Source organism: Mixophyes fleayi, chromosome 12, assembly GCF_038048845.1.
Source record: "Mixophyes fleayi isolate aMixFle1 chromosome 12, aMixFle1.hap1, whole genome shotgun sequence".
In the NCBI taxonomy this organism is placed as follows: domain Eukaryota; kingdom Metazoa; phylum Chordata; class Amphibia; order Anura; family Limnodynastidae; genus Mixophyes; species Mixophyes fleayi.
This window is the reverse complement of record NC_134413.1, coordinates 27,772,458-27,791,851: the sequence shown is the minus strand read 5'-3', so window position 1 is coordinate 27,791,851 and position 19,394 is coordinate 27,772,458. Positions and strand designations below refer to the sequence as shown.

The window sequence follows — 19,394 nt, the reverse complement described above, 5'->3', positions numbered from 1 at the left end:
GATTTACCAAAAAAAAAAGCGAAATTCAAAAACTTATCACATCAGCTGGAAGGACATTAAAAATCTTTAAACCTTAAGGACTATGGAACCAAAAGAAGCTGCATTCCTGTGTACTCCAGAACAAATTAAGCCTCGGATAACCGTGTTTATTTGACGCTTTCCTAATCAAGATGTGTTTGATGGCAATAGCTGGTAGCCAAGAGGACTAACTGGTTGTTTCAATGATAAAATGTGCTATGGCTGGCAATATTGTTAAAACTGTTGCTACAAACTGGACAATAGAAAGTCACCTTTGTTGCAGATTGGACAATGGTGAGAAACTGGCATTGTCACTATAAATGGTATTTACAATGCTTCATGCACATTTCTTTAGAGTACAGGCTGATGGTAGTGGAGTTACCTGGCGTCATTCAAAAAAGCACTAGGTCAACATTTCCCAGCCCGTAAGGCCTGAGACTAATACATGATGGTGCTGAAGTTCTATTTAACAACGTTTTTTTACCAAGTGCAGACGGCCCCACTGTGCAATGCTAGTATTCGTGTCCTCCTGCCGGGATGGCGCGATTCACAGGGAATCGCGCCGTCACCGTTCGGGCTCAATTTACATATCCAGGAATGATCCCGGAATGTGGCCTACTCGTCTGGGAGAATTCCTGAGTGTAAGTGATTCAGTAATTGCTTAATTCTGCTCATACAGAGAGCATACTTATCAGTTACAGCTTCCCCAGTTTGGGACGTAGACACCAGGGGCTACAGATGAGGAATCTGTCCCTGAAGTGCCTATCAAATTAAGATCTAGCAAAATGTTTTTTTCACTGTGAAGCCCTTGTTTAGTCACCCAAGCACATGGGCATTATAAAGGCCATTTATGAGCAGGGTGGAATGTGCAGCTGTGTGCAAATAATTGCTTAAAGATTTCAGGATTTTGACTATAATATAAACAAACACGAGTAATACCAGATTTTTTTTTTTTTTTTTAAATTCTTTTTCATTACTTCTTGCAACATATTATACTCACTTTGCAAGTGGTCTGTATAGTTTGCGGTATTTCCACAAAACACCCTTTTGTAGCTCTTCCTCAAATGTGTCTGATGTGACCCATCTCCAGTAACTGACGCATTTTGCATTATTTGGACATCTACCCTTTGATTTCTAAACCTTTTTTTTTTTTTGCAAGTCTCTATTTTCTGTTTTCCATCTGCAGTTACTGAACTGCAGATTTGGTTCCATAGCTTTCTTTCTTTTTTTGTGACATCGCAGTTCTACTGGCCAGCCATCCGTGTAGCTGCCAATAACTCCTGTAACAAGCACACACTAAACCATATATTGCAGCCAGAGGCACATTTTCCAAAAGGCAGCGTCAAGACCTAATAACCTCTCTTTGCTCTCTCCAACCCTGCTTACTGCCTCTTTCCTTACACTCTCCTAACTCCCTCCATGCTAAACTGATATAAAAAAACAACAGACGCTTCAGTACTGAAATGAAATAACAAAACTATTTTTAATAGTAAAATGGCAACATAGAAGAGCAGAATAGTGAGTTATTTGGCTTGTGATAGGATAATATACTGTTCTCCCAAAATGCACCTCTCTCCTCAACCACTAACCCACACACAGGAGTGGAGCCTGAAAGCACATGGTAATCTAGCAGAAGAAATCATTTTTTAATGGAATCTCTGGTCAAACCACTGCTTTTTAATCGCTGAGAATCACTGCTTCATAGATTAGAAGCAGGTAGAAATAATTTGTATGTGTCATGCATCAACATCTTATTCACATGCCAATATTGCACTAGGCATCCATATATCGCCTTATGTAATGTTTTGTTTTACAACCTAAGGTGTGTTGTAAAAGCAGTGCAGCTATGAATTGTGGGAAAACGTTTTCACAGGTAACCGTGCAGAAATTGTGGTATTTATAGCAACCAATAAGATTCTACCTGTCGTTTTTTTCCAGGAAAGTTTTTAGATTGGTTGCTATGTGCAATACCAGTTTTCACAGATGTCCCTCATATGGTTTCATTTTAAATTGTACTTTGGTTATAACTATGCCGCAAGACTCCTGGAGATTGTCTTTTTTTCATTTTAAAGTGAGCACGTTTTGGTGGTATTTTAACCATTGACGTAATATGCAGCTTTCCGAATATAAATTGAATTTCTCTTTGAATTCCAGATAGACCCATCGCTAGCAAAATTGCTGAAAGATAAAAATAAAGAGGAGGTTACACTGGAATCTGAATATGAGGTATGTTATACTAGCAATGGACTATTTGTCGCTGGGAGAAATGTCTGACTTTTTTCTCTTTCAGCCCCCTCAGACCACAGGGCGGGTGTGTCACCCTAAACTTAGACAAAACCCACAATATTCCATTTACCACTTTCTATCTATAGGGATCTTCCTCTCTGTAACTTCTTCTTTCCCACAGCATATGCTCTGTGATCTAAACACACAGACCACCCATACTCTATTCATTAACCATTTAAAGGGGATTCCCACCTTCGAATTACTAGATTATTTCTTTTTTTTTTTTACATGTCACTCTGCAACTTTTATATATATATATATTGCTTTACTGTTTTTGCTTCCTCTTTATGCTTTTTTTTACACATGTTTGGTTTGCACACTTTACACAAGAACTCTGTTGTCCTTCTGCTTTGGATACCGTTGTCTTCAGAAACCATTTTTGTGTCTTATCCAAACACAGCGAAAATTAACACATCTGCCCGAGGCTATAAATACTTGGCCGATTAGTACAGGAAAAAAATACAACAAAAACATTAAGCAATACCGTTCAACAAAAGGTACAAGAGACCATATAGAAGACACAAATCCACATGATTTAAAGGTGCAAACCCTGATCAGCCTGCAGTGGTGTTACTGTTGTTACTTCCATCAGCTGAAGGGTTAATGCAGTAAAATAATATTGCTCCCATTACGATACTGTTCATAAGCTCATCATGGCCATTGAACCTTCCTTCAGCTTGTGTGTCCCTCAGCTTATACATGTATACATGAAGTTCTACATTTTTAATTTCCCCAGCAGTTCACTCCCCCTGGCCATGATAGACATTTGCTACCTATCTAGGTCGTGGCCCAAGATTATTCTATTCCACTGATTAAAGTGGGACAGTCGCCAGTGCAAGTGTGTGTCAGGGTTACGCTCTTGGCAAGATTTCCTTCCAACTGTGTTTCCTAGATCTAATTCACAAAGCTATAAATGATACAGAGACACGTTTCGTTGGCCATACATTAGTACAGCCCATGTGTATTGAGGGGACTATTTGAAGGAGCTTGACGCCAGGTATATTTTGTGGACAGTTTGTGTTGACCTCTGCTGCATTTGTATTCTTTTAGTTTGTATGCGTTAAACGTTTTTATTTCTTTCTCTAAATCCCTGCAAGATCAGAGGTGCTTCATACCTTCACAACAAGAATCTTTTTGATTCCATTGCCAGGAATACATTATTTGTTAGTCAAACCAAAACAAACTTTAGTCAGTGCTTTTTTTTTTTTTATTCTTTAGGGACACAGGGGTTGTTTTTGGTAGCCTATAAAAAAAGTTAGTTTTTTTTTTTTTAATTTTGCAAGCATTTGGTAGGAACATACAAAATACACTTTTTCACAATTCCAATAGATTTATGAAATTACAATGAAGTATATTTTCTTGTTTTCTCTAAATAAATAATACTAATGAATCTACCTTTTAAAAAAAAAAACAAAAAAAAACCCCCCAACAACTATTTTTTCATTTAATTCATTAGTTTGTCTTTTTTAGTCATAAAATAATGGGGAACATTTAAGAGCCACAAAAAACCCAATTGATCTCCCCAAGTTGTATCACTAATAGATCGAACAATGCATTCTGGATCTAATAAGGACTAGACCAGCAGAAGCTGTTCTGTCCATGACACCATGGACGTATTTGTAATATCTTGCATGGAATATTGGTTCAGCTATCATCGGAAGCACTGAGCCGCTCTCAACCCCCTTCCCCACTCTTAAGGAGCCCTTACAATGCTGCTTGGCAGCAGCACCAGGTGCGTGCGGAACCCGTTAGTGGGGCACATCTCCAATCTGTCCTGGTATCGGTGCAAAAATCCTGATTTATGGGACTGTTCTGCATAAATTGGGGCGTTTTGGAGTTATGAGTAATGTATGTTATAGGTTTATAATCACCAGCAAATATATTGACTGCACAGAATATATCTTCATTACATTCAAGCTGTAGGGTTTTGTTTCCGATAACTATTTTCAAATTGAGTGAAATGTCTTGTGAATTTTTTTTATTTATTTTTTTGCACCCTATATCGTAATGTGATTTCTGAGTGGGTTATTCTGCAGGCTGTATTTAATGAGGCGGGACCACACTGAAGAACATGTTCTGCTTAATAGGCCTCTATCTCACAGCAGCCGTCATCTTTCTGTCAGGACAGTTGTGAGTGGGAAATATGATTCACCAAAGAATCATCAGCAGCTATTTATATAGCGCCACTAATTCCGCAGCGTTGTACAGAGAACTCGCTCACGTCAGTCCCTTCCCCATTGGAGCTTACAGTCTAATTTCCCTAACATATACAGACAGAGACTAGGGTCAGTTTAATAGCAGCCAATTAACCTACCAGTATGTTTTTGGAGTGTGGGAGGAAACCAGAGCACCTGCGGGAAACCCACGCAAACATGGGGAGAACATACAAACTCCACACAGATAAGGCCATGGTCGGGAATTGAACTCATGAGCCCAGCGCTGTGAGCCAGAAGTGATAACCACTGAGTCATCAATTGGCATAATGCTAATGACCTTTACCTAAATTCACAGGTGCTTAATACGTAATGTACACTGTCGCATCCTGGAAAGTGTCCTAAAAACAAAAAGCACATTTTAAAGCCTTTTTAAAAAAAATTATGAACTTATCCTGGAAATCTATGTTTTATGAAGATTTTCTTGCCAATAAAACTCTTAATGCTGGGAAAGGGCACACTCCTATTTTTAAGCAAAGCCTAAATTGCCTAAGCTAAATTACCTAAGTTGTATTCATCAGCATGGTGAATGCAGCATTAACATAGTTTGGACTGAGGACTATTGATTTATATTGTAAATGTTTTATGGCACACAATGGTCCAGGACAAAAGCATGCTGCATAGTTTAGTCCGGTGGTGGTCAACCTGATTTTGGGGGCAGCCATCAACTACTCCAAAGTGCTGTACTATACACTCAGACTATGGTCACGTGTCTACCTACAATGTGTTGATCACAGGTAAATCATACGTAAGTAGAGCAACAACAGAGCGTCACTTCCTCAATTCGACGTCACAATCACAGTTGACTTGCAATTTATTGTCAATTTGAGACTCCGTTTTGATATTTTGCCAGCCTCATATTTCTTTCTAGAAACCTACAGGTGCAGAGAAGATTTCATGGTAGACTCAATGAGTGCGAGGTATCCAGGTTCTGTGGCTGTAAAACTACCCCAAACCATCACCCCTCCACCACCCTGTCTGGCAGTTGGTATGAGGTTTTTGTAGTGATACACTGTTTGGCTTTCACCAAACATGCTGTTGTACATTCAGACCAGAGCACTCATCTGTGGTCCCATCTGCACACCGGGCATTGTTCCGCAGGTCTTGCGTTTCATTCCGATGCAACTTTGTAAACCTAAGCCGTACTGCAATGGGCGGCTTTTGAGTGAAAGGGCTTCCTCTAAATTGCCTTGAAAGCCATACTTGTTCAGTCTTTCTTGTGGTTGTCATGATCTTTAACGTTTGCCATGTTGACAAAAGCCAGTAGACTCATGGATGTAGCTTTGCTGTATTTTATGTTGTTTGTGTTTAGCGTTATACAGTCTGATTTATGGGCAACGCATTCCTTGTAAGATTCGGCACTGTCTTTAATGTTCTCCAGCTGTAACAATTCCTTCTCTGAGATCATTGCAGATGATCAGTCTCGTCTCCTTGGCATGGTGTTACCACAGGACTGAATGCTCCACTCTGAACCACCAAAGGTTCTGCTGTTATTGAGAGATGTTAGAACTCTGTGATGATCACATAATGAAGTGACCTAGATTAGCAGCACCTGTCTCAAATGACCCTGTTGGTCATATGGCATCAGTAAGGATGTACTTACGTTTTCACAGATGGCTTCTTCCTATTGGCTTTTTTTTTTTTTGTATTGAATACATAATGACAAAATAAAATCTGTTATGAGTTATATGTCGGATGAGATTAGAACATTTTAGGATTTGGTGAGGGCTGGATGATTGTATTTTCACATGATTATATCATATATCTAGTATCATATCTTTCTCATATTTATCTATTTATTTTTCTAAAAATGACATCTGCAACTTTTTTTTTTTGTACATGTACAATATATATTACATGTCTCTGTATTTGTTTAGAGATCTATGTATAGATAAGTGAAGTGTGTATATAAATGACACACTTGCATGTTTGCATATGACTTTATTGTTATGTCAGTTGCCATTTCTCTCCTACGCACTCATGTTTCTTCCTCAGCATGCACACTGATGGCTGCTTCTGTTCTGCTGCGTTCCCATCTATACTCGCTGGAGATGGAGAGCAGTCTGGCAGATGGGATCATCTGTCACCACCACAGAGCCCAACTCCCCAAACCAGATGATATTTGTCAAAATGATTATGCTTTTTGGCACTGCAATGATTTATAACCCCTTTCCTCACACTCTAGTTAGCCTAGTGAGTTGCATTTGTTCATCAGTGCACTTGTTTTACTCTTCCTTTTCCCTTTGTGCAGCCATTACCCCCCCCCCCCTCCCACTAAAAATAATCACACAAAAAAAAATAACCTCTTGTCACGATGACTGTCTCACCGCATCACTTGCTGCTGTGCGCTGCCAGAACTGTTGCTAGAAGCTCATACTAGATCTTATTCAACTAGAGCAGCTTCACAAAGCCTTTGGCCTGCAATTCCAGCCTGCCACATGCAGTTTGTTACACACCTTCGCTGCTCGTCGGCAGAATGCTGGTCCCGGCTGGGCCCTGCCAGCTAGTGTTCCTCGATATCCAAAGCGGCTTAATTTTCTGAGGCAACTCTATTGTCCTTTTTTTTTTTTCCTTCTATTTTTCGGTTCATGCCATGGAAATAACATTTGTAAGTTTAATAAAGATACAGTAAAAGTCATCTTGACACAAGAGATCATCATCATCACCATTTATTTATATAGCGCCCCTAATTCCGCAGCGCTGTACAAGGAACTCGCTCACATCAGTCCCTGCCCCATTGGAGCTTACAGTCTAAATTTACACACACACACACAGTCTGAATACACATACACAGACAGACTAGGGTCAATTTTGATAGCAGCCAATTAACCTACTAGTATGTTTTTTGGAGTGTGGGAGGAAACGGGAGCACCCGGAGGAAACCCACGCAAACACAGGGAGAACATAAAAACTCCACACAGATAAGGCCATGATCGGGAATTGAACTCATGACCCTAGTGCTGTGAGGCAGAAGTGCTAACCACTAGGCCACCGTGCTGCCCATAAGTGATGTTCATATACTACTGCTATTAGGATAACCTTATAAAATGACAAAATGAGGACTTCACTTGTGACTTAAGGATTTATTTGCCTGTTTCCGCCAATCATTTTTTTTTTTACGTCCCTTTCGGCCAACCACATAGCCCAATCTGCTCTTTGACGGCACTGATGAATGGCATGGGTTTGTGCTGTATAAGAATATCCATCACCAGTCTGTTTCATTCTTGCACATTCAGCATTTGCAGCTCTATTGACAACGAGCGAGTAAAGTAATTGGCTCACAGGGCTGTCACGTAAACGGCACTGCTCAGAAATCCGCTGTTTGGAAAAAAGTGGATTACTTTGATGGTGTTCTATTGCTTTACACCATGTCATGGATTGCATGTCACATAAGAACATTTCAACAAACAATCTAGAATTTTCATTGTAAGAACTGTGCATCCAGTCAGCATTTACTGCCAGGCCTGTGCATCTGACACTATGGGGAAGATTCAGTTCAGCGCGAGGTACCGCTGATCATTTACTGTTCCACAAGCATTACGCTTTTATGAATAAGAGGTGCAACTGCGCCCCTCTTCTTAAACTACCGAATAGCAGGTTAGATTTAGTATAGAAAGGGTAAGAGTTTGTGCAACAGACATGAATCTCATGATGCACCTATAGTGAAGTCATTGGAACTATTTTGTTTTCCCAATTGTGCAAAGTATCTCATATATTTCAGATGAAGGAATTTGTGACATCCTCTTTTTTACCGGGTTCCTCAATACCAAGTGGTCTGAACACCTTTGCTTAATAACCAGCAGTCTGATATTCTGATTTTGACCTGTGATGTTTTATACAGTTTCTTTTGGATTCTTCTATCTTTAGGACATGCATACAGAACTTCTATGAAGCTATTTAGCAGTATTTCCTGAGTAAGGATCAGAGCAGGAGATGATTAGATGTGGTATTGCAAACCTCTCACATGCTTTCCAGAGTCAACCTGTCTTCGTGAACCTAATTTGGTTCACTATATGTAATTTAATATATTTTATAACACATGACTAGCACTTGTGGTGTGTTTACTTACTTTAAATGTCACTATTAGTCGTTTGTACTACTTTTTGTATGAAAACACTCCAAGCCTTGTGCCTATTCAGTTACGGAATGCCTCTTATCCTTGTAATACACAAGTGATATTAATACATATATAGCTCCTGTAAATAATGTCTCTATAAACAGATCTGATGTCAACATTCATACTCTGATATCCTCACTTAATTGTTCATGAGGGAAATTGGTGTATCACAAGGAAAAAAAAGGCCATACTGTAAATGATTATGGATATTAGAAGTAACTGGTGATGTCACAGAACCCCTCAATGACTTCTAAAATACATATAATTCACAGTAGTGAGCACATCATCATCATTTATTTATATAGCGCCAACATATGCTTTACAATTGGGGACAAACATAGTAAACTAATAAACAAACTGTGTAAAACAGACAAAGTAAATGCTTTATCAGAGAGATTTTAACTATTTACACTTCTTGAAAAACAGTAATGACATATATGACTATTTGTACCATACATGTATAAACACAACTCTCTCTTATAACAGTGAGGCAATCCTGTCTCCCAACATCAGGAGTAAAGTATACTCTATTATTATCTCATGTGCGTCAGTGTTGTGTACCCATTCTCTAATAATCCTGAAGCCCTGAGCATATTGAATTGATAATGATATAGGACAAGGCCGTAGAAGATAGGGTCTGCTTTAGATAGTGGGACATAAGCAAAATAGAAATCCATGAGCAATGTATATGTTAGTTATGACTGGGTAAAATATCTAGTTGTGGCTGGGTTTGTTTAATATCTAGAGTACGTGGAGATTTTTCCCTCTTCCACGCCACTCACTACTGTGTCTAAATTGAATAGCACTAAGCTAAGCGCTGCTGATTATTTGGATTCGGAGGAAGGAAATAAGTCTGCAGAACAAATCGGATGTCATCCTGGCTTTGGTCCCAGCCCTATGTTTTGTTTTGTTTTTATGATCTGTCTCCACAAATAGGTTTTTTTGGGGTTTACTTTTCTAATGCTTTCGTAGAAATAAGTCTTATGTCTTTTTGTTTGTTTGTAAAGAGATAGCGAAGTAAAACTTGAAATGTCATAATCCTCCTTCAATATATTCCATAATTTCACAGTGATTTAAAAAATAAAAGCCAGAGCTGTCAGAAATTAAAGTGTTCTCTTCCTGTTCATTTCGATGTCTGAGTTGCACGATGGCGTAAGCCGTTGAAGGAACTTTTGCTTGGTTTGTACTTTTCCATCACAATGTGGGGGCAGAATACACCAGTTGGAGTTACTTAGGGCTCTTTCCCTTTAGCATTTTTTTTAAATGCTGCTTTACATGAGTTTTTCTGCATGTCAACAGGTCTGACGGTAGAAGTCATTGGTTGTGGTGTTGCCATACCCCCTGGCGTTTCTTTAGCGTTTTTCATAACACTGTTTGTTGCATTTGCATGTGCTTGACACATTTAAATGCTTTTATAAAACTTACGTGATCTTTTTAGTAAAAACGCATAGGAAACGCAAGCTGAACATGTGTAAATGCCCAGTGGGTATGTGGCCTAAGAATTCTTGCTGAGAACCTTCTATACAAATATAATCTGCTGCTTTACTGAGAAATATGAAGCTCCTAATATCTAGTAGGCTGACAAGAAGTGCTTCATACTCTCTTAGCATTGTGCAGGAGCGTGGAATACAAATACAGGACTTTAGCGTTTACAATTTCAAGACTGCTGTTTTTAAATAGCAATCTCATTATAAAATTCAGTAGAATGGACATTGCTAATCCACTATTGTCTTTTTAAAGCCTTGGCTACGTCACTGGGCCTCCTCTATATAATTAAAACAAGTAGGGAGTGTTTGGCTTTACAAGGCGAGTATGACTGCAATATATCATTGTCTCACTGCTGACCTCAGTGCATGAAGCAGAGTGTATTCATCAGGCCAACCAGAATGGTGTTGGGGAAACATCTGCAGTTAGTGCATTGTGTTTATTGTCTAATGTAGCAATAATGTGGATTGTACAAAAATGAATATGTGGATTTTTTTTGTTGTAACCCAGATGCAAGCTAGGTATGATTTTTTTGTTTTTATGTTCTGAAAAAATACATATTATATAGTTCAGTGCACTCATTGTCTACATGCCTTGGGGACAACAATTTTTTTGAGCTAATCCATTATTTATGAGCAGTGCAGTTTATTGTGTTACTATGTACTAGTGATTGCATTGAGGCCCCAGTGTTTAGATAGGATACATTCTCATGAATGTTGGTTTAGCCCACCCCATTGGCTGCCCCCAGGTTTATGGAGTCACAGGTGCACATTGTGTACATGGGTGCTTTAACATATCATAAGAGTCGTGAAACTTGATAATACTGGTAGTGGAGTGGTTTTAGGAAGCAGGAAGTTGGAGAATTGACTTTATAAGGCGGTTGGCCACTTGTTGGTAATAGAAAGGGGAAACTGGGCACTTACTATAGTTGAAGGGAAGGGACATCAACATTTATTTTAAATTATTATCCCTTACTGATCACCCACATGTTCTGCAGATATACAACTGAGAAATAAAGCAAATAGTATACCGAGATTAAACAGAGGTGGAATAATACACATGGAAGAAGATGCCCACCACACTTTATTTTACAGGTGAAACCTTTCCTGGCAGAACCACACTGGCTTTCACAGCGGAACTCTCCTGATATTCCGGAGAAGTTTGAGAACACCACTGTATCGATACAGTGCATTAAGTGGTATAATCACTCAATCCTCTCCAGAATATCTGGAGAAGGGAACAGTACCATCACTGACAAGGGTAATATTTTCTTCTCCCCTCCACAGAGCTGCGGGCATCTTCCTGGATGACCCCATGATCCTAACTGATTGAGATATGTGTGGGGCTTATCTGTAAAAATTGAATTGTCCATAAACATTTCATTTAAAACAATACTTGGGGCTAGATTTACTAAGCTGCGGGTTTGAAAAAGGGGGGATGTTGCCTATAGCAACCAATCAGATACTAGCTTTCATTTATTTAGTACTTTCTACAAAATGACAGCTAGAATCTGATTGGTTGCTATAGGCAACATCCCCACATTTTCAAACCCGCAGCTTAGTAAATCTAGCCCTTGATGTTTACTTGTGGCTTTTATAGACACATTATGCCATTTACTAAAAGATCAGTCGCGCACAATTATTCTTTACATGTATTATCTTTTATTTATTTAGAGCCAATCTTATTCCGCAGTGCTGTACAGAGGCTATGTAGTCACTCACATTAGTCCCTGCCCCGTTGGAGCTTACAGTCTAAACTCCCTATCCCCCACACACAGACTACGGTCCATTTTGTCAATCCAGTTAACCTACCAGTATGTTTTTGTACTCTGGGAGGAAACCGGAGCACCCAGAGTAAAACCCACGCAAACATGGGAAAACCTACAACTCAACAGAGTAGGGCCCTGGTCGAAATCGAACACATTAACCTGGTGCTGTGAGACAGCAATGCTAACCACCGTACTACCAATATTTAAGTGTAGAATGTTGTGGGATAAACTATACTGCTAGAGTTATTGTATTAAGATCAATTGTTTTACCCATATACACAGGCTATAAATTAGAAGCAATTTAAATGGAACTGCAGGAGTAACTACTACCCATCATTTGATCCCTTTATAGTTTTTGAAATCTGCAATTTTAAACAACTTTTGTGAAATTCTGATTTATTTATTTTTATCTTCATGACATCTGCTCTCAATCTGTTTTGGTTTTGTTAAACCTTGTGTTTGTATTTTACTGTATAATTTTAACTAACTTTGCAGAAACCCATTATGTGCAAGCACTCCAGCACATCTCACATACTATACTGGCTGTTGTGTACAGCACTTCTGAGCATCAACACATGCAATGATTCTCACAGTCCTTCAGGGATAGTATGTGACATCAGGGCTGCCACTGGAAATTGCGGGGCCCTGTACAAATGTAACAGACAGGGGCCCCTCCTTCCTTCTCTCACCCACCCTCAATTTTAAATGATTCTCTACCCAACATTTGCTCCCACCTCCATTCTCTACAGTCACCCCTCCATCCCCCCAGTATAAAAGGAATTTCTATTCCATTGTTGCATTAATAAATATGAATCCTATTACTTCAGCATGTATATCTATGCCACTGCCTTTTATAAATAGCAGCACAATATGACTGTTGCATCCGCAAGCCTGATCTTTACTGTCCGAAGCAGCCAGGAGATCCAGTGTTAGTTCCTGGTTCCAAAATACCTCCCAACATTTGAAAATATCTGAAGTGAGAAACTTCCATATCTACGCTAAAGGTGGAAGTAGCTATGTCATGTTGGGTGCATGTTTAAAGCATTTCTAATGCACAAGGCCGTCCCCCAACCTCAGTCCCCTAAAATCACATTTGGATTGCTACATGCAGCGAAGCCACCCGGTTACCATGGTGAGTGGGGACATACCTCCCAACTTCTTGCGGGACAAATGTGGCAGCAATGAGACAGTCCCCTCAAATCGGGACAGTTGGGAGGTATGATAATAGCATGTCAAATACTTTTTGTTTCTGCCTTATTCATAGGAAATAGGAGATCACTCTCTTCCTATATCTCCCTCACCAAATTGTTCTGTCATTGGTGATGCAAACTTCCTCTGGTCTTGATAAATAGATGCACTCACAGGCTTTATTGAAAGAAGTCCCCTAAATCGTAAACAGAAAATGACATTTTGATCCAAGAGCACAATAATATTTAAAACCTAATAATAAGCTGGGGGGGAAAAAAGCATAATAAACAAAAAGAAGAAAGTATCATGAGGGATTATCCGGCAATAGCAACATATATAACTGTATCACTAACTAGCTCTACTTATAGGGGCTTCTGAGATTTCACATCACTGTGCCAGTTAAGCTTACATTACATGCAGGGATTCCTTTTATCTATGATCTACGATAATAATTCCAAAGATCCTTTTGGGTTGTTTTAGACCAAGGGTGGGGAATTTTTTATTTTTTTTTCTTCCAAGGGCCATTTGGATATTTACAACATCATTCGGGGGCCATACAAAATTATCCACTTAAAAAATAATCAACTTCATCCTGCTTTTTCTCTCCTTTCTCTGTCTCCCCTCTATCATACTGTTTCCTTCATCCTGCTTTCTCTTTCCTTTCTCTGTCTCCCCTCTATCACACTGCACCCTTCATCCTGCTTTCTCTTTCCTTTCTCTGTCTCCCCGCTATCACACTGCACCCTTCATCCTGCTTTCTCTCCCCTTTCTCTGTCTCCCCTCTATCACACTGCACCCTTCATCCTGCTTTCTCTTTCCTTTCTCTGTCTCCCCTCTATCACACTGCACCCTTCATCCTGCTTTCTCTTTCCTTTCTCTGTCTCCCCTCTATCACACTGCACCCTTCATCCTGCTTTCTCTCCCCTTTCTCTGTCTCCCCTCTATCACACTGCACCCTTCATCCTGCTTTCTCTTTCCTTTCTCTGTCTCCCCTCTATCACACTGCACCCTTCATCCTGCTTTTTCTCCCCTTCACTTACCTTTCTATTGCCTTCTTTCTTCTCTTCTGTCTTCTTCATGTGGCTGGTCCCTGGGCGATCCGCACTGCACCCAACTGATGGACGTGACGTCCTCACGTCCGACATTCTGTGCACGGGGAGCAGTGCGCCAGTCCAGGCTGACACATAGGTTTGTTGTTTTTTTTTCCTTGTTCAATTTTTTTTTTTTTTTTAGAAAATTTGGACGGAAGAGCCGGGTGGGGGGTGGCAGTTGGCCAGAACAATTGATGTTGTGGGCCTTATGCGGTCAGAGGCCAGACGTTCCCCACCGCTATTTTAGACCAATCAATTGCAGATTGCTGTACGTGTGGGCCCAAATCTTATGCCAATCCGCATCAACATAGGATTAGGAATGGAAGTTGTGCAGCTAATCTGGACATGATCCGTTGTAATTTGGCCGTACACGCTGTGATTCTGCAGGGCAATTGTGGACCTATTATGACTGCTGACCAACATCTGATCTCTACCTTTCAGATCTCTGTTAAGTTTCATTATTTGTAGAATAAGAGAATGGAATCATGTAAACAGTTAGTTCAGGCTATCGACACCCTTAATAATGGTCAAAAGTGTGTTGTGAGATGTGTCCTATTTTATAGTACAACATCCATTTATGTATGTATTTATTGAGCATAGTCTTGTATATAAGCCATATAAGCCACATAAGCCTTTTATATTTCATAGATGTTCTGTAGGCACTATGTATGTTCAAAGTTTTCATTTGTTTTTTACAAAAGTGTGTTTGTTACAGTAATTGGGCAATCAGGGGCTATCACTATTCACTTTGCACTGGATCTCTGAGCTATGAGGAAGAAATAATTGATAAGGTACCTCGGTTTATTCCACTGTCAAGAGCCGGCTGCTACTAAGAAACCAAATTTAGTTACATATTAGGAAGGGCTGAAGAAAACTATTCGGATCAGAGACGCACTTTACTTGAAATCTGCTTGTTTTACTGGAAGCATGGATCACAGAGGAAGATGAAACCTCATTTCTTGAAAGCCTAACAGCTAAGGATTAGTGATACTGTCAAAGTGTAAGAAGCAAATTGAGATTTTAGGTTTTCTGAAGAGTTTCTTTTTAAAGTAAAACTGGAATTTGTTAAATGAAAACGCAAAGTAACATTTACATTTACCTACATTTAACGTTCAAAATAATATGTTAATTGTAAATTATTAATCAATAATTATTTGTTAAAAAAAAAAAAAAAAGAGGTAGGTAATAGACAGGAGCGTTCCAGCCCCAGCTGCCACCAGAGGCGGAACTTTTACACTGTTTAACAAAGCTCCGTCATCAACCGCTCACTGCAGTAATACTTCCTCTCCATCTCCTGTGCCTACTCTCTTTATGGAGAGGGGGGAAAGGGATGTTGGGGCTCAGAAGCGTGATGAGAACCTAGTCTCTGCTACCCTTAGGGTAGTGCCTCCAACAGTTCTGGAAATATAGATGTTAGGCCTGAGCCATTAAGTAAAGTAAGGCAAAAAAAAAGGAGTAATAAATGTTCTCTGGGACAAACCATGTTTCAATGCAAGGGGTGCAAATTAGTTTATTATTTTGCACATAAGTTAAATACTGGCTGTTTTTCCATCTAACAGACAAATACTCGCTAGCTTTATTTTTACACAGAAATTTAAAGTTGATCTAGGACATAGATTGTAAGCTTGCGAGCAGGGCCTTCTCACCTCTTTGTCTGTTTTACCCAGTTTGTTTATTAGTTTATTACGTTTGTCCCCAATTGTAAAGCGCTACGGAATATGTTGGCGCTATATAAATAAATGATGATGATGATGATGATGATGATAGGACATGCCCTATCTCAATTATAAATCTGTTCCCACATTTTAAATTTACCTCCCCCTCCAATGCAACATGGTTTTGCCCAAAGTTACACCTTTTTTATGCTTTGCTCTCCTTAATGTCTCAGGCCCGTTGAGTTTAATTACATGGTTCCAGTATGCTTTACAAAGAGAGTAGAAGGAACATGTTGGGATATAGCTCCCATGTGACATGGAAATAATTTCCCATTCATTGGGAGCATTTTATAACTTCAGAATGCCATGATTTTCTCGATGAACTGTATTTTTTTTTTTTAATTGCCCATGTGCCATGGCCATGACTCTACTTATAGGGTTTAAATTGAGTAAGGTTTAGGTTGTACTTAAGAGGTATAAACGTGTGTCTGCTTTATTTTGCACAGATTTGCATTTATTTGCATAATTGAGCTTGTCAAATTAAGTATAATAGTGTTTACTGAGCAGAGATAAATGGAATCTATAGGACTTAATTTACGATTCTTGGCACAAGAGGCTCAGTAAGGCACCCGTGCCCGTAGAAGGGCACCCAGAAATGTGCTTCTCTGCTGAGTGTTGGGCACAACCTTCTCTCTGCAGCTCAGAGCTGGTCCAAAAATGTAGGCCCATTAAGTTAAACCACATTGTCCTGTGAAATATTTCTTCCAGTGGCCAAAATGTCAGAGCAGTGTGCTGAGGTAAGACGTCACAATTTGTGTATTTATGACATAATCTGAAGCAGAACTGTAGGGTTTTTATGTTGGAAGACTAATCTGCTATATATTTTTATAATAAACGACTGCTTGTTATGTTGCAACTACAAAAACAATGGTGTCCTGAAATCATTGTTAAATGGAAGTTTGTTTGTTTTTTCGGTTTTTTTTTGTATACAATGCCCACTTCTTATTGTATGTGCTCCAAAGTGTCCCTTACAGGCAAAAAAAAGACAAAGGAAGGCTGTTCTTATCCATAAGTTGCCAGGTGCACAATCGTAGATATGGCAGTGCTTAAATACATGCTATCTAAGTGACCAACAAATGCGCGCACACACACACACACACACACACACACTTATTTAAGATCAAATATTGCCAGTACACACTTATTGAAGATCAAATATTGCCAGTATTTGTCTGTTCCCTTTTTTTTATTTCTTTATTTTTAGTTAATTTACCATCTCTTACCTCCCAACATTGTCCTGGAGCAAGTTTGGCAAACCAGTGGCTCTCCAGGTGTTGTGAAACTACAAGACCTGTCCTGGAAGTAATAAGGACAGATTTTGCTCCGTACATGCAAAAAGGGGCATGGTCACGTAGCGCTAGGCCCCTCTCGCCTAAAATAGCTTTGAACTGCAGTTTGCAACAGAGTCAAGTCCGCGCGTGACACCCGCTCAGCATAGTGATGGGACATACCTACCAGCTTCTTCAAATAGAAACTGTCCTGCCTATATCTGTACAGTTGGGGTGTATGCCGTTTGCTGCATGTTGATTACACAATAGAAGTAGTATTTATTTCCCTTGAAAAATGAATGCAACGCTGCTTTCGATGTTCACGTTCTCCTTTGTCAGTCAATAATTTCCAGATTAGTCATCCTAGCGCTGGAACGCTGAAAGGAAAGAGTAGCACCGTAAAGAGAATTTTGCTAGCTGCAACTCCTTTTTCCCAGGGTGCGCATATCTCCTAATATATATATTCTTAGCCAGCACTTGTAAAGGTGAAAACAAACATAGGAAATGTTAATGGCAAAAAGTAGAAAGGTTCGCTAGATCATTACACAGCCTACAAACTAAGTGGCAGAGGATGACACAATACAAATGAAAACAATGCAAATAAGGACAATGGTCTGATCAGAAATGGCTAAAACTGATAGTTTGTGATAATTATACAACAAATTAAAATAATCCAAGGACAAATCTGCTTTTCAGTGACCATGGCTTTAATGTGTTGCTGTAAATCATACAGCTTAGCAAGGACAACTGTGAGTAGTTACTGATGTAGCTGTAATAACACATAATCACTCTCTTCGTGGAACGTTCAAGGCTTTCTTGGAATCCTATGCTTCTTCCATCCTGCCACCAATATTTATTGATTTATTCCAGATTATCTTTTGAAAATCCAATCCTTACATCCTTTCTAACTTTCTTTCCAGAGTTCTCTTGTGATGGATAAGAGTTTGCTTTCACAATACAGTAAACAATACAGTATACAACATCACAATACAGTATACAGCATCACAATACAGTATACAGCATCACAATACAGTATACAACATCAAATTCTGGTTTGCTCCCACTTTCATATAAGTGTGTGTAATATAAATATATATGTACACGGAAACGGGGTAAAGTAAACCTTTTAATTATTGGATAGACTTCTGCTTTAGGTTTAGTGACCCTATTAATGTTTTTATGATCTTATTTTAAAACATTCACATTTAATAAGCATATTAAATCAAATTATATTAATATTGCTTTTTATGAATTTTTGTGTATACAAACCAAAGCAAGCGGAGTCTCTCTCCAGCTGTTTTTGACCTACAATTTCCAGCAGCTGACAATTCCAGACTGTAATTATAGTTTATTTGTAGGACAAAAGAACAATAGGAGTTTAACACTTCTAGAAAGTAGATCAAAGCCTTGAATTTGTTAAATGGTTTACAGCAAAAGATTAAATCAACACTTTAGATATGAATGCTTCTCTGAAATTCCATCTCAACCTTTATGTAAGTAATAAACAATGTCTGAAGTATGTTGCACATAATTGTTAAGTTTATTCATGCATTTGTTTCTTCTCAATTGTTTTCTCTCTAAAAGGGGCTACCAGACCTAAAGATAACATATGTAGTCAAGGACTGGCTGGCAAATTTTTGCCTGGGGGGCCAATCACACAGCACTGGCCCATGAGTAGTGGCCCATCCTTAAAATGTGGTTTTAGGTATATGTAAGGGATAGCCAGCTCTGCCTGCTTCCTGATCTAAGAGCTTATCAAGTAATCAAACAGTCAAACAATATATCGCCTCAGGAAACCTCTCCTGAGTACAGTTACCTGTCACAAACCGCACTTGGCGAATTCGTGACTTGGAGGCTTACTGTAAGGGGACACACAGGATTCCAGCAAATCAGTCTCACTCTCACCTCTCTCTAAGGTTACATATCTAACTGGTCCATTCCCCAACACAGGCACCCACTTTCACACTTAGGTTCTGCCACTATCTACATATAAGGCCCGTAGAATGCCCATGACTTAATTACCCATTTGAGCACACTCTGTGTGTGCTGAAATGGGTATTAGAGCACTCTGTGCTCTAATAGTGAAAGTAGTTAAAACTTCCCACATTAGATTCTAAAAGGGTTAACACAGCCAAGCAGTCAACCTCTTCTAAACAGACAGTGATTTTGTTTAGCGTAATAAGGACAGCACTTATTAAATGCTAGATTTAATATCCAAAAAGTACAATGCTTACAGAAAATAAAA

General features: G+C 39.2%; 1 protein-coding gene across 1 annotated transcript in view; it reads left to right on the top strand.

Annotated features, from left to right (window-relative positions):
* The window catches only part of COX16 (cytochrome c oxidase assembly factor COX16), a 63,559-nt gene that overhangs the window by 24,306 nt on the left and 19,859 nt on the right, over positions 1-19,394 (top strand). The window contains exon 3 of the mRNA XM_075192947.1: positions 2,173-2,244. Coding sequence (XP_075049048.1) covers positions 2,173-2,244 — 72 coding nt within the window. The remainder of the gene's footprint in view (positions 1-2,172; positions 2,245-19,394) is intronic.